Source organism: Phascolarctos cinereus, unplaced genomic scaffold (genome assembly GCF_003287225.1).
Source record: "Phascolarctos cinereus isolate Bilbo 61053 unplaced genomic scaffold, phaCin_HiC Scaffold_4;HRSCAF=312, whole genome shotgun sequence".
Lineage (NCBI taxonomy): Eukaryota > Metazoa > Chordata > Mammalia > Diprotodontia > Phascolarctidae > Phascolarctos > Phascolarctos cinereus.
In genome coordinates this window covers 187,637,424-187,655,490 of record NW_027555847.1, presented here as the reverse complement: position 1 = coordinate 187,655,490, position 18,067 = coordinate 187,637,424, and the positions used below count along the sequence as shown (strand labels likewise).

Here is an 18,067-nt window from a genome sequence, read left to right as displayed (position 1 = left end):
ATCCTACAGATTATATTCCAGTTTCTACCCCCAGCTCCCGTTATTTATCAGCTCTGTGACTAGTTCATTTTTTTTAATTAAATTATTGGTTTTATTTATTTATTTGTTTTTATTTATTTATTTACTTATTTGTGCCCTTCTTTCCATCTTATTCCCTGCTCATAGTTATATGATGATTTTAATATCTCTCCCTCAAATTTTTAATTTGTATATTTTCTTTGTTTTTCTTTTTTATACCTTCTTGAGAAGTTTTCCCCCATTTTTTCTCTTCACTAATTTTCTTCATTTCCATTTTGAAATTGTAGTGATGGATTCATGTTCTCTATGCTTATTTATTCCTTCCCTAATGTCTTTGTATATTTCACAGGACTGAAGTTACTGATGTACTATATTTGAGTGACTTCTAGATTTCTGTTTTATTTGCCTTCACACATGTTGTCTCACCATCCTCTTTTTTCTGTTGTACTTAACTCTCAGTAAAGAGAATTATCATTTTGCGAGGAAATGAACATAGAGAGAAGCAATGTTATATGGTAGAAATGATCCTTTACCCAGATCATGGGTCCATTTATGGCACGTGTCCTCTCCAAGATTTTATACCTTATAATTGGCTATACGATAACATATAAATGTTCTACGCGCGCGCGCACACACACACACACACACACACACACACACACACACACAAATACATCCTTCTGAAAGCCAGCTGCCCCTAGGAGCTAACATATCCCTTCTCCTCCTCAACCAGGCTGTTGTCCAGGAAGGTAAAGCGTTCTCTTAGAAAAGTATGCACCAACATACCCAGAAGAAACCTATCATGAAGTCACCATTTCCCACTGCAGGGATAATTTCCTTCTCAGTGGGAATTCTCTTCAATTACTGCACCAGTCAGGAATTCAAAAATGGTCCACAGGCACAGGACTCCATTAAGTTTGCACATCACTGTCAGGAGCATAGAGGGTGACACTATACTTAAGTAAGTACTTGAAGAATTTGCTTTCTGTAGTGTTCATTTAAAGGACTTAACTTTGTCACTGTACTCCTTTTTTTCATTTTGTGAATTTAGGTATAATTGCTCTACATCTAGTATATAATTCCTCTTTTAAAGAATTAATTGGATTTGGGGAAAGGTTCTGGTCTACCCTACTGCTGGTCCTCTGACCCTAATTTAGGATTGAATATTCTAATAGGTGAAGAGAATACATCTGGTAAAGTGGTGGCCAGTGAATGGTATTTTGATTTGAAAAGCTACAGGGATGGCAAGGAGAATACATTGTCACACCCTATCTAAGAACAGGGACAGAGTTGATTTCATTACGGATGCAGATTTGGAAAGATGGAAGGGGGAAAAGGTTATATACGTGACTGATGAGAACATGGCAGAACAGTGAAGTTAAATATTACTGGATATAGTCCTGGATGGAGTGGATGATGTGTGGAAACCATGAATAAGGATTGCTGAGTCCCAGAGTGAGAATTCTGGGAATGAAAGGGTTAAGTCCTCCAGGAAATAATTTCTGGCCTGAATAGCAAAAGAACTAGTGAATAGGTGGTCAGGGAACCAAGTGAAAAGAATGGAGTCATTGAGAACAAGAGATGATAAATACCTAAATTCAGATATTGGGTGATAATAGGGAACAGAGAGAGGTAAGAATCACTTCAAGGGTAAATTTGACAGCATTTAGCACCTGATTATATGTTAAGTACAAGAGCATAAGAAGAAAAATCAATAAATAAATAAAGATAGCTCACCCCCAAAGAACTTTATCTGTAAACTCTCTTTAAGGATTAGTTTGGTTGCAGTTTTAAAAAAGGAATTTTAATGACATCTTCTAAGACCAATATGGAAAGTAAGTAAAAGAAAGTAGAAAGTGAAGGGACTTCCCTTGCTAAAAAATGAAAATTACACTTAGCACTATTTAAGAAAGAGTTGCCTGGAGTCCAGATAACCTGAGAAGCTGAGACAACGGCTCATTGGTCTCCCAGCTCAGTCAGCCCCAAACTATCCTCAGCAGCATCATGACCTTCTTGACCTTGTTGCCAGTTGCCCTGGTGTTGCTCTGCTCCAGCACCCTCTGCTCCCTGGGATGTAACCTGTCTCAGGGTCTCCAGGAAGACTTCTCACTTCTGAACCAAATAAGCACATTTTCCCTGGTGCCATGCCTAAAGGACAGGACCAACTTCAACTTCCCAAAGGAAGCCATGGAAAGCAGCCAGCTCCAGAGGGAAGATGCCACAGTCATTGCTCATGAGATGCTCCAGCAGATCTTCACCCTCTTTAGCCAGAATGCTGCTCCTGCTGCCTGGAATCAGACTCAGCTTATGCAACTGCTCATTGGACTGGATCAGCAGATGGAACAGCTGGAGAGGTGTCTTGCACAGGATGTGGAGCGGGAAGAGCCTTCTGTGGGGAGTGAAAACCCCAGGCTGGCCCTAAGGAGCTACTTCCAAGGGATAAGTCAGTACCTTCAAGGCAAAGGGTACAGCCACTGTGCTTGGGAGGTCACCCGTGTGGAAATCAGGAGATGCTTTCTGTTCATTGGCAAACTTTCAAGAAAATTCAAGGACTAAGGAAGAAGACATAGACTCTCAGTTCCTCAAATAGTTGACTGCCTTCTTAAAAATAAGCATTCAGTCTTAGAAATTTTTTTTGCCACAACTACTGAAAAAAAAATTTGTATTTGCTGAATTATTTTAAAAACAATATAAGCTACCTTTAACATACAGAAGGGAGTTTAAATGCAAAGAAGCTTCTCCTGAGCTCAACAGCTGAACATCTTATAATTTACTTTTTATTTATTTATTTATTTATTTATATTTTTTATTCTAATAATATTGTTGATATTTATTGTTCAGATGGGGAATAAGATTGCTTTTGTAGTATTTTATATTGACCCTACTGTCCATCATTATGTTTCCTATATAAAATGCATTCTTTTAAAGAACTCTATTTTATTAATAAAAACTATTTTATTAAGAAATTCATGTGAAAAAGCTAGTTCAATACTCAATAACAGTGCAGAAAAGATCCATTACAAGAATCCAATTAAATGAACACTTATTAAACATCTATCAAGTTCAAGACATTGTATTACTCAGTGTATAAATATAGGTACAAAATAATAGTCACTGCCCTCAGAAGAGTCAAAATCTAAAGGAAAGATGTTAAGTGTCCAGATAAGTGTGTTCAAAGATAGGATGTATTAAGGTGCCATCCAGACAAATTGATTAAAATTTGAAGAGGAAGAGAGATAATTTTTAGCTAAAGGAATCATTGAAGGCCACTTGGAAAAGGTAGCACCTGAATTCAGCATTAAAAGAATGTGAAGGAGGTCCAGGTTTTGAACGTCTTTAGATGCTAACGGAATTTATATTTTATCCTGGGGGTAATTTTATAATTGATCTTGAAGGTAACAGAGGGCAATTAGAATTTATTGTGTATGGAGTGGTGACATGGTCAGACCTGCACTTTAAGAAAATTACTTTTATAGCTGAGTGGAGAAGGGATTGGAATAGGGGGAAAAGACCAACTAGAAGGCTACTGAAATAGAGGAAGGGGGAGGTGGTGACTACGTAAGTGAAAAGAAAGGGATCTAAATGAGAGATATTCTGAACATAGAAATGGTGAAAGAACAGATTGGAAATTTGAAGTGAGTGAAAGTGAGGAGTCAAAGACGATATCTAGATTGCAAGCCTGCATGACTCAGAGGATGGTGGTATGTTTGACAGTAATAGTAAAGTTCAGAAGAGGGGAGGGTCCTTTTTTGGATATATTGAGTTTAGATATCTATAGGACATCCAGTTGGAGATATCTAAGAGTCAGCTGGTGATTTGAGATCCCTGTGAAGTTAAAAAAGTGAATACTGGAGTAGACCGGGTCCAGTAGAAGACACAAAAAGAAATTGTTATCATATCATTATTTCTCCCTCTAGATACAATGTACAGACCATTTCCACCCATATCCCATCCCACCCATTGAATGGGGATTGGTACCTGCTTCTCCATCAGGAAAATAACAATGCCTGGCCACAGTTTCAAGCTCAGTGACCCCATGATCACCTAGTTCTATGGCTGACTTCACATGAATAGAAGAAAAGGAATATAGAAAACCATCTTAAAGAACAAGATGTTCTTAGTGATGACAGGTGGATGTCATCTTCAAAGAAGGACAAAAAGACTATAAAACCTTTGCTCTTTGGACTTCCTTTGACCAATCTGGCATCTAAACAAATCCAGGTGCTTTGGGAAAGTGTGAATAAGCCAAAGTACTTCCCTTGGATCCATCACATGCCAGTGACATAATTAAGACAGCTGGCTATGAAGATTTCAAGCCAGAAAATCCTCCATAAGACTTAAGCTGTAAATTTTGGACATGTATAGGAGGTCAGTAAGAGACAGAAAGAATTCAGGTCCCCTCCAGGGAGCTTCGAGCAGCTATGCTATCAAGATTGACCTAATGGTCTCTCAAATTTCTCCAAGTGTTTGTGTGACCTGGCCTACTGGCCCTCTGGGCAGGACTGTCAGGAGCTTGTATGGAGAGTCTCTAGTAAGCCTACTGGGGAGGAAAGTTCATGCAGCTCCTGAGTTCAATGAATAAGCAATGATGAAGCACCTTGATTCTGGGTAGTTACCTGATTCCCCCTTGACTGAGCTCAATCCCTACATCCTAGTGAAAAGGTGCCTGCAGTAGCTATCAGGACATGATATAGCTTTGAGCTATAGATGGGGAAGGTTTTAATTTTCCTCTATGGGAGTCAGTCCAGAAAAGAAAAGATTGTTTAGGCAAGAGGCAGTGGGACTAGGGGAGATATTTCAAGAATGGCAGAAACAGAAGGAGCCTAAGTCAGCGTGGCTATGTGGTTCTGCTCTTTCTTACTCCCCTTAAAATCTGTGAGGGCTTGGCTGCTAAGTAGACTCTTAAGCAGGGACAATAAGGCTCTTGTATTCTGTGTCTTATTTTTCCAAGAATATGAACATTGATCTGTAGGCAAGTTGTATGCTGCTTCTAAGTTTGATGATGATGATAGCATTTATATGATACTTTTTGTGAAGCACTTTATACACAATGTCTCATTTGACCCTCACAACAACCTTGTGAGGTAGGTGCTATTATTATGCCCATTTTACAGATGAGGAAACTGAGGTTAACACAGTTTAAGTGATTTGGCCAGGTTCACACAGCTAGTTAGTGTCTCAGTTCAAATTTGAATTCAGGTCAGCCTGACTGCAGCTCTAGCACTCTAACTACTGTGCCACTTAGAGGGGATCTGAGCAATAATATGTCCCATACATTCAGCCTACAGCACATATTTAATTCCCTTTGACTGAGCTCAATCTCAGTCAGGCAATGGACATTCGCAGCAGGCTATAACTAATATTTACATATTGCTTTAAAGTTTGTAAAGTGCTTTTACATTTGATCCTCACAATAATCTTCTAAGGAAATTGCTTCATATACCTGTTTTACAAATGAGGAAACTAAAGTGAGAGAGGTTTAGTGTTTTGCCCAGGATCATACAACTGGTAAGTGTCTGAATCAGGATCTGAACTCAGCACTTCCTGACTCTAAGTTCAGTGCCTTAATCAGTGTAACATCTAGCTGCCTAATAAGACAGAAGTGATCCAAAGGCATAAGAAGATATATATAGAGAGAGATCTTTTTATGGACACACACACACACATACACACGTGTGTCCAAGTATGTGTCTATCACATGTATCTGTCAAGATAGAGACAGTGATAAGGAAAGGGAATGTAAAGATATTAGAAGGCACCCTGTTTTCCAGATCTAAGGCCCAGCAAGCAAGCCGCGCCCTGAGCTTGGCATAACAACAATCCTTTCCCCTCACCCTAAGTTGTGGTAAGTGAAATTTGCTATTTAAGGTAAAAATTCCTGAGACTGTAATTTGCTGTTGTTTTGAGCTTTTATTACAGGAATAGTTATCTGAATTGTCATGAAGCCAACAGTAGAAAATGGCATGTGCTGTAGCCTGAGAACTGCTAATGGTGGATGTCTATGCCTAGGTAAAGTTTTGAGATGACCTCAGACATAGCTTAGGTAGGATTCTCCTGACACTATTTTCCCATTGTATTATTTCCTTTCTAAAAAGGACATTTCCCTACCTGGTTAATCCTAAGCCTTGCCCTGTGACTACATGATTGGCTGTCAGATATAACTCATGCCTGAAATCAAACAGAGCTAAAGGAGTTTTTCCTCCTGTTATGATACAGTGTTAAAACTATGTTCTTTTTCTTGTCATAGCAAATTTTTATAATCAAGAAGCTGTGTAGGTACAATACTAAACCTATTAAATAATAGATTGATACTAGAACATCTCTGAATTACTATAATAGGGTGAAAATATGAATATCTTACAATTTTAACTTATATTTGTGGTCAAATTATAATGATATCTTTCTAAGGGGGAAGTGATTGACAAGGTAATAAGACAAAGGTATAATGTAAAAGTTTCCTAATTAAATGGAATAGTAAATATTGAGAAAAGCAGCAGTATTAGACTTTTCTCTAAGAACTATATGCACAAGTATGTATGTATATTTATATATATATACATACATACATATACATATATACGTATATATGTATATGTATGTATGTATGATTGGCTTCCAAAATTTATCTATCATGGAAATTCAGGTTTGAGCATGTTTTAGTAATAAGTTTCCAAAATCAGGTTAAGTTTTATTAATTAAGGAAATTGGATTTTACACATAAATCATATTGATAATGGTAAAGAAAGTGAAATCATTTTCCCATTTTTAAAGTATCTGCCTGATAATTTTAAAAGGCAGAAGAACAGGCCATAAATGAGTTCCTAAGGAAAAACAATAGGACAGACAGATTTACAAGTGAATTCTGTCAAACATTTAAAGATTAACTTATTCCAATATTAAATAAATTATTTGAAATAATAGGCAAAGAAGGGATCCTAGCAAACTCCTTTTATGATACTGATGCCTAAAACCAAGAAGAGTAAAAACAGAGAAAGAAAATCATAGACCAATTTCATTAATGAATATGGATGCAAAAATCCTAAATAAAATACGAGCTAAAAGATTACAATAATATATTACAAAAATTATACATTATGGCCAAGTGGGAGTTATACCAGAAATACAGGGATGGTTTAAAATTATAAACATAATTGATTGTATCAATAATAAAAGAAAAAAATCATATGATTATATCAATAGATGTAGAAAAAGCTTTTGATAAAGTACAACAATAATTTCTATTAAAATTTTAAATATAAGCATAAATGGGTTTTTCCTCAAAATGATAAAAAAAAGTATGCTTATCTAGAACCACCAGCAAGCATTATTTATAATGGGGATAAGCCAGAAGCCTTTCTACTAAGATCATATAGGTAAAAAAAAAAACCTCTTTTTTTGAGACAATGTGACAAACAAAACCGTGCAAGAAAGAGATAGTAAGAGAAACCCCATTTAAAATAAGTAGACAGTATAAAATACCTAGAAATACATCTGCCAAAATAAATCCAGGAATTGTAGAAGATTTAAATAATTGGAGAAATATAAATTATTCATGGATAGGCAAGGCCAATATAATAAAAATGAAGAACAAAAAGTCAAAAGTATCAAAGGAACTAATAAAAAATGTAAAGGATGGCAGTTTAGCAGTATCAGATCTTAAACTATAAGGCAGTAATTATCAAAACAATCTGATGTGCTGGCTAAGAAATAGAAAAATAGCTCATAATTTCTTTTTAAAGAAGAATTATTCTATCAGGTACAGGATTTAGGTAAAGATAGAAACAGCAAATGGTATATAAACTGAAATTCTCTGAAGTTTCAAAATTGAAGAATCAAATTTAAATGGTTATACTAAATTATATCAAGTCAGAATTATCTAGGAACCTCTAGATTTGGAACCAAAGAAGCAGAGCTCCTCTCAGAGCTGTCTTGAGAATAAAGCCTATTGTCCAAGAAAAGATATCCAGGGGCCAAGTAACTACATGAAACATCTAGTACTCCAAATGTGCTGATTAATGGATAATGAGAATGAGTTACTAGGATACATTAGTTAACATTGGTGATAACTATTGTATTGCTTTGATCTTTTGTTTCAAGATGTTTATATTTAAGTTTTCTGGGTTACTTTGATGACATGTAAATCTCCCTTCTCAGAACTAGTCCATTGTGAGCACTCTTAGTTTGACCTGTATCTGACTTAATGTAGTTATGCAAATATGGGAACTGTGGGGAAAAAACTCTGTTGCATTGTTTGAGCATAGCCCATGGCTTGGAAACTGGACCATCTCTATGTGGCTGTTTAGGGACTCTGTTTAAGGACCAATGTTGGGCTAACCAGAAACTCAGATTCAAAGACTGATGCAAGGAGCTTTCTCTAAGAGTCCCTATCAAGTCCTTCTTACTGCTCCCATAGCTGTCAAACTTGTGGGTGTGGACTCATGGGTCATCTGAAGAAAGCCTCTGCTCCTGAGCATGCAGAACTCTCCAGGGACCTCAAGGTTCATCTAGTACAGACAGAAACAGCCAACATCCAGATGAGACAGCTGTCCCAAGATTCCAGATGAGGGCTGAGTACACTGTCCTAGTTTGTTTTTTTTTTCCTCTTCCCTTTTGTTATGTGCCCAACAACCAAGGCCCTGATTCAAGTGTGTCTTGGCATTTTCTCCCTCTACATTTTGCCTCCCTTTTTTATGCTTGCAAGCAAATAATGGCTAGCAATGATACCTGGGACACACTTCCCCAGTAGATCCCTTCAAGGAACTAACCCCTTGGGCAAAATCTTATTCTGGCCCAACTAGTTTCTCATGGCATCTTGGATTATATCTGCCTCTCCTTTGCTAGCCATAAGAGTAAGGGTTCTTTAAGACCCCTTCCCTTTAGCCAAAAAGGGGAAATGTCAAGATATTTGGAAACACCCTGTTTTCCAGATCCAAGGCTATGCTTTGAGACTGGCATAACAACAATCCTTTCCTCTCACCCTCTGGATGATCTCAGCCACAGCAAAATCCCAGGATTGTTTCACACCAGTATCAGGTGGTCTCTGAGCTTGGACAAGTATCTGTAGTACCCATGTTCTGGTCATGAAGTCCTGCTATGGATAAAACTTGTCACATTGTTACCCCTCATTGTCAGGGATACAGCTCACTGCAGAGCCATTGGTATAAGTGTTGAGATCTTCCCATGTTGCTTCACCTACACACCCTGTCCCCACTAGGGGCAGGGCTACAGCACATGAGTCTTTGCTTGCAAGTGTTTTCCTCCCTTTGAAATTAAACTTCTATTCGATTCATTCTGTCTCTAGTCTACTTCATTCTGCTCAGGCCAACCACAGGTTAGCAACTGGTTCAGGTCTAGTTGACAGGAATAATTCAATGCAATAAACATTTATTAAGATCTGATCACATAGTAGGTACTATGCTAAGTGCTCTAGAGCAGAGGTGTCAAATACCCCAACCTGGGCAAATTGCACTCTGGGAGCTGCCAGAACCAGATTAGAATGTAACTGGGAAATATTTACCAAAATAAATGAGAACAATGATAATAAGATGTGTAGTTTTACCTGTGACAAGGTTGATAGTAAGAGTGGGGATGGTGGGGGGGGATGAAGAGGATAATGTAGGAACAAGAAAACCTGTCCTCCCTCATTTCACTCTCTGGTATAGGTACAAGGGTCTCCTCCACAATTGCCTTCTAACTCTTGAACTTTGAAATTTATCCAGGACTCAGGTACAGAGATGTGGCTAACCTGTTGCTCATCCAATTACCTTGTTCCCTTCCTGACACAATTAGCGACAAATTCACACCTCATAAAGAGATCAGAGTTTATACTTGTTTACACAGTGAAATTTCACCTCTGTGGGACTACCCTCTGTGATTGGAGTGGGGGTGCGGGAGCAATTGGGGAGGGGTAGAAAACCACATCCTTCTCCATTGCAAATAAATGTTTGGAACAAAAGTCTGAGGTGGAAGACAATGCCACACAGGGGTCTCAACTAAACTTTTTTGTTGTTGTTATTCTTGCCCTTCCCCACATGCATTTATAAGGGAAGTCCAAATGATCTTGCAAAGATGAAAAAAAAATGACACTGATACCTTTAGACCAGCCTAGCTCTTAACTAACCAGTAAGTGATGGATTCTATCTGGCATATCAACTTACAAAGATTATCTACTATCCTACTGAGGGTCTGTGATCTGGGATGAAAACACCAACAAAATCATGAATCCTTTATATCCAAATACATGTCCAGAAAACAACAACCGTGATGGTGAGGAGACTCAAAACCATGTCATACAAAAATCAAGAAGGAATGAGTGATGTTCAATTAGTAGAAGAGAAGGGGAAAGGGGCAAATTTGCTAGAGAGATTGGACTTGTTCTGCTATTCCACTGACCCCAGTGGGCAGGACTAGGACCAAAGAAAAGAAGCTAAATGCTAGATGACCACTTGTCAGGAATTAATCATTGCAGCAGGCAGAGGGCTAGATCACATTACTGCTGAAGGCCTCCAAATCAAGATTCTATCTTTCTAGGAGGCAGAACCACTCTTACTGTGGTCGTGCTGGCACTTAGGTCAAATCAGTCAATCATAATCAGTGTTAGGAACACTGCTCTCTTTCTTTGTCTATACACAGTACTATTAGAATACTGCTTCCATAGGCATGTGCTTATTTTTCATATATTTTAAGAGTTTTGTGAATTTGGAATCTTAGTTTTGCTAAGACTACATCTTGACATACTAGTCTCAACATATTACTCTGAGCAGCTCACACTCACCTTTTTATTCTTTTGACAATAAGTTTCAGTTTATTACAAAGTTAAATACATATTGGCCACATTAGATAAATTTCAGCCCAAAGACAAGTATATAAATAATTATTAATACAAATGGAAATTAGCTTAATCCTATAATGACTTTGTACTAGAAACTAAACTTTTCAGGGAAGCACACGAGTAGAACACTGAGGACAAAAGTTGAGACTTGGTATTGCAATTCACAATACCAAACTACTCTTTCCAAAACAAGAAGCAGCAGCAAGAGAGCAAAAGAGAAGTGTGTCTATATATATTTGTGTAAGTATATATATGTATGTGTATACATACACACACGTGATAGAACATTGGACTTGATGTGAAGACCTCAGTTCAAATCTTGCCTCAGATATTTACTAACTGTGTAACCCTGGGCAAGTCACTTGACTGCTTTGTGCCTCCATTTCCTCATTTGTAATATAGGGATAATAACAGCACAGGGTTGTTACGAGGATCAAATGAGAGAGTATTTGTAAAGTACTTTGGAAACCTTAAAGTACTACATAAATGGTAGTTACTACTGCTACCACTACTAGTAATAGTAGTAGTTCATATATATATATATATTATATATATATATATATATATGTATATGTATATATATACATACATATATATATGTATATATGTATACATACATATATATGTATATATATGCACATTTAATATACATATACATATATATACATGTATATATATACATATATGAGAATCCCATATACAGAAAGACAAAATTCAAACTGCAGAATGTATTAATGTAATCATCATTCTCCCTCCACACACATTCCCTCTCTCTCTCTCTGTTTCTCTCTCAGACACACACACACACACACACACACACACACACACACACATATACATACACACTTAATCATTCACATTTACATATACTTTTTTATAACAGGGATTTATTAGATGCGCTCTTCATTTTATTATATTTTTCACTTCTTGTTTGGCTTTTTAAATGTCTTCTCTCTATTCACAAGTTAGACAATATAGTATTTTAGAGGTATTGGATATTTTCTTCAAAGGCCAGACATACTTACTATAGAAGGAAAAAAAGAACACCCTTGTGGGGGACATTTTGTGGATTGTGTTCTTGTCTGGGAATTAAGCAACAACTTTGCATAGCTTGTGTGGGTCTTAATTCTCTGTTTGATGCTGAGTAGAGTTTGTTTCCAGAATTTTAAATTCCTGCAATATGCCCAATATGTCTTCTTGCTATATGTATATACACACACACACACACACACACACACACACACACACACACACAAAGGTTTTTATAGGCCTATGGTCCATTATTATGGAGGGGAGGGGACAAGGATGAAGGGAAGTACCCCTTTCAGTGAAGTAAAACAAGGAAAAGTCCTACTACTATCTTCATCAGGCCCCTCCTTTAACACTTCTCATTGCTTCTATAAACCCACCTAAGATTTCTTTCAATAGCCAGAAGGGCCACTCAGAATTATTTATGATTTAAGAATGTCTTTCACAAGCACTGCTACAATAAGCTACTTGCTGATACCAGACCAATTCTTGATGGGTTAAATGGTATCTTCTACTGGTTCCCCCTACCCCCTGTAAGTCTTAATACAGTCATTACGCACAGTAGGTACTTAATAAACACTTGTTAAATTGACTCTAGGTTCCAATGCATCAGTGTCTTTAGCTATTTATTAAGTAGGGGAGCAGTACTTACTTATAAAGTACTTCAATGCTCTCAGATGTATAGTATTAAAGAAAAATAAAAGAATTTTATTGAGACAAATTATATTCAAAATAAAGAAGCTTAGACCATAAACAGTACTTCTACAAAATATGTAGCCAAAAGAAAGGAAAATATGTTTATCTTTTGTTGCAGTATATTTACTAATTCACAATTTTTCCAAATTATCCTCCAGAGATGAAACATATTCCAAGACAATATGGGCACTTAATGAAATTTTATTTGCTATTACAATGATTTATGTTGCAGAAAAATCCTGTAACTACGTGTTTGTCTTTGTTGTTTCTTTTCCACTTTAATCCTCAATGATGAATAGTTTCTTTTTTAAATTATAGGCTAATGTACTATTGTTACTAGCCAATACTTATTTGAACTAGGCCTGCAAACAATACATTGTCAAGGCTTTTGAAAAGGTAAACTCAGCTAATGAGGTATCAGAATTTTTAACACCAACCTTAAAAAGATTATTTATGAATTTTTATGCTTAGGCTCATATATATATATATATATATATTCATTACAATATTCCTAGTTATTAATGATGGAACCGATCTAACAGGAACAAAATGGGAAATAAAGTACCCCTTTATAATAACTCACACTTGTATACTATTTGCACATTTCATTCAGATATAGGTTTGCAATCCAATCTAACAGGTACTTAAGAAGTACCTAAGGTATTATGCTAGGTGAAAAAATATGAAGACAAAGACAAAAATTGTCCCTGACTCTAAGGACTTTATACGAACAAATAAATGATAAAGTATTTATTAGGCTCTCAGATGGAACCATGCTAAAAGTTGGAAATAGCAATATAAGAAAGACAGTCCCTATCCTGAAGGACCTTACATTCTAATGGAGGAAGGCAACATATAAAAGGGGAACTAGAAAGTAGAGGACCATATTTAAATGGATGGAATAGAGGTAGAATAACCAGAAAATGACTGATAAGTCATGTGTTTCAGATAAGATAAGACAAAAGCTGACCTAAGACAGTCCAAGTGATTCCTGTGGAAGAGGGTTAAATTATTTGGCTGGAGTAGAGGCAACATAGTCTGGAAATATCCAGGAAGGACATTCTTCAAGAGGGAGACATAACAACAAAGACAGGAAGGAAACAAGAATTTAAGTGCTTACTATGTGCCAAGCATTATGCTAAACACTTTAACAAATATTATCTAATTTGGTCCTCATATCAGTTTTGGGAGGTAGATGCTATTATTATCCCCCTTTACAACTGAGGAAATTGAGACAAGTTGCAGTTGAATGACTTTCCCATGGTCACACAGCTAGAAGTATTTGAGGTTTTATTTGAACACCTGTCTTCCTGACTCCAGGCGAGAATTCTATAAGGTGAACCACCTAGTTGCCTGAACAAAATGTAAGTATTAACAAGTAAACATAAGTTAATTTGAAGAGGGACAGAGCTCTAAGAAGGAGTCACACCAGGAATGGCCTCCTATAGGAAGTAGCACATGAGCTAAGTTTTGAGGGAATCTATGACCCCAAGAGGTTAAGGTGAAAAGGGTGAGTACTCTAGGTAAGGGAGAAAGATTATGCAGAATCATGAAGGTGAGAGATAGAATGTGGTATATGGGGAAGATGTAGTATTCCATTTTAGCTAGCACATAGAATGTATGTATTGAGATTTGTAGTCCCTTCTCCATTCCTGTAGAATCAGTCTAGGCCTTTTTGGCCACACCTAAGGAGAATCCTCACTTGCCTTCTCTGGTTAGGACTGAAGGGAAGAAAAACCTTATTGCCACACCTCGCTAGCCACCAACCTCTGTTTGATGTCCTGTGCAAAATTTGGAAAATTTTTGTAGACTGATGGGAACTTGAAAGAGATTATCTTATAAAATTTCATTTCACAGATTAAAAAAATAGAGGTACAAAGTGGTGAAAAATTTGGCCAAGTTCACATAGTGAGTTAGTAGTGAAGCTGAGATTAGTAACCAAGACTCCTAATTCTTAATTCAATGACATACCAAAGCTTACTTCTTATCCTACTTTGCCATGCTCTAATACTTATCAGGGTTAGGCAAAAGGCAGTCCTGTTTAACTGGAGTATGTGGAAGGTAAGGATATGTAATAATGCTTGAAAATGCTGGTACTATTATGGAGAGTTTTCTTCCTTTATTCTTGCTGCTGATGGGTAGAAGAGGGAGGAACCTGGATGAGTAAGAATCCATGAGTTATGGTAGATATTGGTCATTTCTATGACCCATAAACCTCTTTCCTTCCTCTATGATGCTACTGGCTCAGGAGAAATGATGGTGAAAATATTACTACTGCTAATAATGAAAATATTTATATAACATTTTAAGTTTTGCAAAGCATTTTACATGCATTATCTCATTTGATACTTGCAACAACCTTCTGAAGTAGGTGCTTTATTATTATCCTCAATTTATAGATGAGAAAAATGAGAATGAAAGAAGCCAGTGACTTGTCTATCTTCACACAGTTAGTAAATATTTAATAACTGGCTGGGCTTATCTTATTTCTCCTCTCTTCCTTTTCCCTTCCCTTCCCTAGATCATGCCAATTAAGTTCTTGGGCATCTTCTCAAACTCACAGGACAGGTCCCCCAGGGACAGCCATACAAGATTCAAAATATTCTGTGAGTCTAAAATCATAGCTAATGAATTCCCATCAATACATTCACCTTTAATAGTTGGTTGGATTTATGCCAGGGATGCATGAATTTTTTAACCTTAGGGAAAAAACAAAAACATACCAATCCTATGGTTATAATAATAGATTCAGAAAAAAAGTCTTTGTCCAAATATAATACTCACTTAAGCTTTTTTTTAAATCTACAAAACATAGACATAAAAGGACCTTTTTAAAAATACATGATAAAAAACTTCTAAGTTTTTTCTTTCTAATTCTTAACTTTCTAAGTGTAAGCCAAAGTATTATATGCAACTGGGGAAATAATAGAAACTTTCACGAGAAATACAGGGGCAAAGCAAGGATGTTCCCTTTCCCTACTGTTACTCAACATAGTTTTAGAAATGCTAGCTATGGCAATAAGACCAGAAAAAGAAAATGAGGAAAACAGAAAAAAAGAAAAAAATTACATAATAATTTTGTTGTACATTTGAAAGGAACACCAAGTTGTGTATAGTAGATTTGCAGTTTCATGTACAATTGTCTTTTTTTATTGTCCTACATTATGGATATACTGATTTTATTCCATAAATTAAAAATAAAATTTTAAGAAATAACTTTAAAAGAAATTAAAGGCATAAAAAGAAGCAAAAACACAAAAGCTATCCCTATTTGCTGATGACATGATAGTTTACACCTCTTATGTCTTTCTGTACTCTTCCTCTTTAACCTCACTGACTACATTTTGTTGTTGTTGTTCAGGCATTTCGGTCATGTCTGACTCTTCATGACCCCATTTGGGATTTTCTTAGCAAAGATACTGGAGTGATTTGCCATTTCCTTCTCCAGCTCATTTTACAGATAAGGAATTGAAGCAAACAAGGTTAATTAACTTACCCAGGATCACACAGCTAGCAAGTTTCTGAGGCCAGATTTGAACTCATGAAAATGAATCTTCCTGACTCTAGGTTCAGCACTCTATCCACTGTACTACCTAGGTTCCCTTACCTACTACACTACCACCCTGGAGAATCCTTTGTTCTGAGGCCTTCCTCTCCTGATTGGTAACTCCCTCTTAGTGACCACCTTTATAGGAGAAACTTCAGCCATGCTTCACCTCACTCATGCCTGACTTCTCTCCAGACCTTTTCTCCTTCTCTTCCTCCTATGCCTCCCTGACTCACCTACCTCACTTTTTTGCTCCCCTTTATAAGTTTTCTTCTCTCACTAATTGATCTGACCAAGGCCTTTTATACTGTCAGTCATGAGGGCTTGTGGAAAATTATGTCAAAATTTGGTTGCCAGAAAAATTTATCAGTATTGTACATCAATGTCATGATAGCATGCATGTCAGGTTCTGGATAATGGACAATGTTCTTGCACTTTCCCAGTCACCAATGGAGTGAAGCAGAGCTGTGTGCTTGTTCCCACACTTTTTAGCATGATGTTTTCAGCAATATTGTCAGAAGCCTTCAACAAGGATCCTCTGCTGCTTGTACTAATTTTGGCCTAACAATTAACACTAAGAAAACACAAGTTCTCTACCACCCAGAACCACACCCCACATAATGCAGAAATTTTGAATGCTGTGAATAAGTTCACTTGGCAGTATACTTTACAGGGATGTACACATAGATGATGAGGTTGATGTACACATTGCCAGAGCTAGCTCAGTGATTGGGAGGTTCCAAAGGAAAATGTGGGAGAGAAGAGGTATTAGGCTGCCTGCCAAACTGAAGGTCTATATAGCCCTAGTGCTGACCTCATTGTTGTATGCCTATGAAACCTGGGAAGTCTATCAGTGCTATGCCAGGAAACTGAATTGCTTCCATTCAAATTGTCTTAGGAACATTCTGAAGATCACCTGGCAAGATAAGGTACCAGAAACTGAAGTCTTTTCTTGAGCCAAATTGCCAAGCATTCAAAGTCTACTAGAGAGCACAACTCTGATGGGCTGACCACGTTGTTCGAATGCAAAATGTACATTTGCCAAAAAAACTATTTTATGAGAACTCACACAAGCTAGGTACTCAGCTGGTGGTCAGAAGAAGTGCTAGAAGGACACTCTCAAGGTCTCTCTGAAGACTTTTGGAAACTATCGTGAGACATGGTTGATGCTGGCACAGAACTGTCCAGCATGGCATGTCTGCATCAAAGAAGATGCTGTACTTCAGCACAAAGCAGAATTGCAGTAACTCAAAAGAAATGGGAGTTGTGAAAATTTAGAGATATCTCCACTCCAAATGTTCATATGAACTATTTGTACCCCACCTGTGGTAGAGCCTTCCAAGCTTATATTGGTCTGATCAGCCACAGCTGGTCACACTGTGACTTGGTTCCAACATAGTGATGTCATTTTGATCCTCTTTGAGAACAAAGGACAACAACCAATCTCCCATTGGCATGTAAGCTTCTTGAGGTTAGAGACTGTCTTACTTGATTTAATTTGTATCCCCAACACTTAACAGTACCTGACACATAATATGTGCTAAATACATTTTCTATCTTTCATCCATTTATCATCTATTTACATTAAGCTTTGATCTTTCCCTCTGTCACTTTACCCATGACTATAATTTATGCCCTCAAGGGCCAAGCAAAATAATTCTAATCCATCTTTCACATGACAGCTTCTCAATTACTTGAAGATATTTACTAGGTCATCCCCTAAATCTTTTTCTCTTAAGATTAAGTCACATTAGTTTCTTCACCTGGTCCTCATAAGGCATCATCTCATGGTCCTTCACTATCACTAGTTTCACTCTCCAATTCATCCATGTCCTTTCCTTAAATGTAAAGCTCCAACTAGAATGCAATACTCTAGATGTCGTCTAATTAGAGATGTACTATTGTTTTAGATTAGTGTTTTATACTTCCTAAAATCTGGTTTTTTG

General features: G+C 36.9%; 1 protein-coding gene across 1 annotated transcript; it reads left to right on the top strand.

Annotated features, from left to right (window-relative positions):
* Window positions 1–2,022: 2,022 nt before the first annotated feature.
* Window positions 2,023–2,574, top strand: LOC110201203 (interferon alpha-2-like). The gene has a single exon (XM_020976704.1). The coding sequence runs from the start codon at window positions 2,023–2,025 to the stop codon at window positions 2,572–2,574; it is 552 nt and encodes a 183-aa protein (XP_020832363.1).
* Window positions 2,575–18,067: the final 15,493 nt, after the last annotated feature.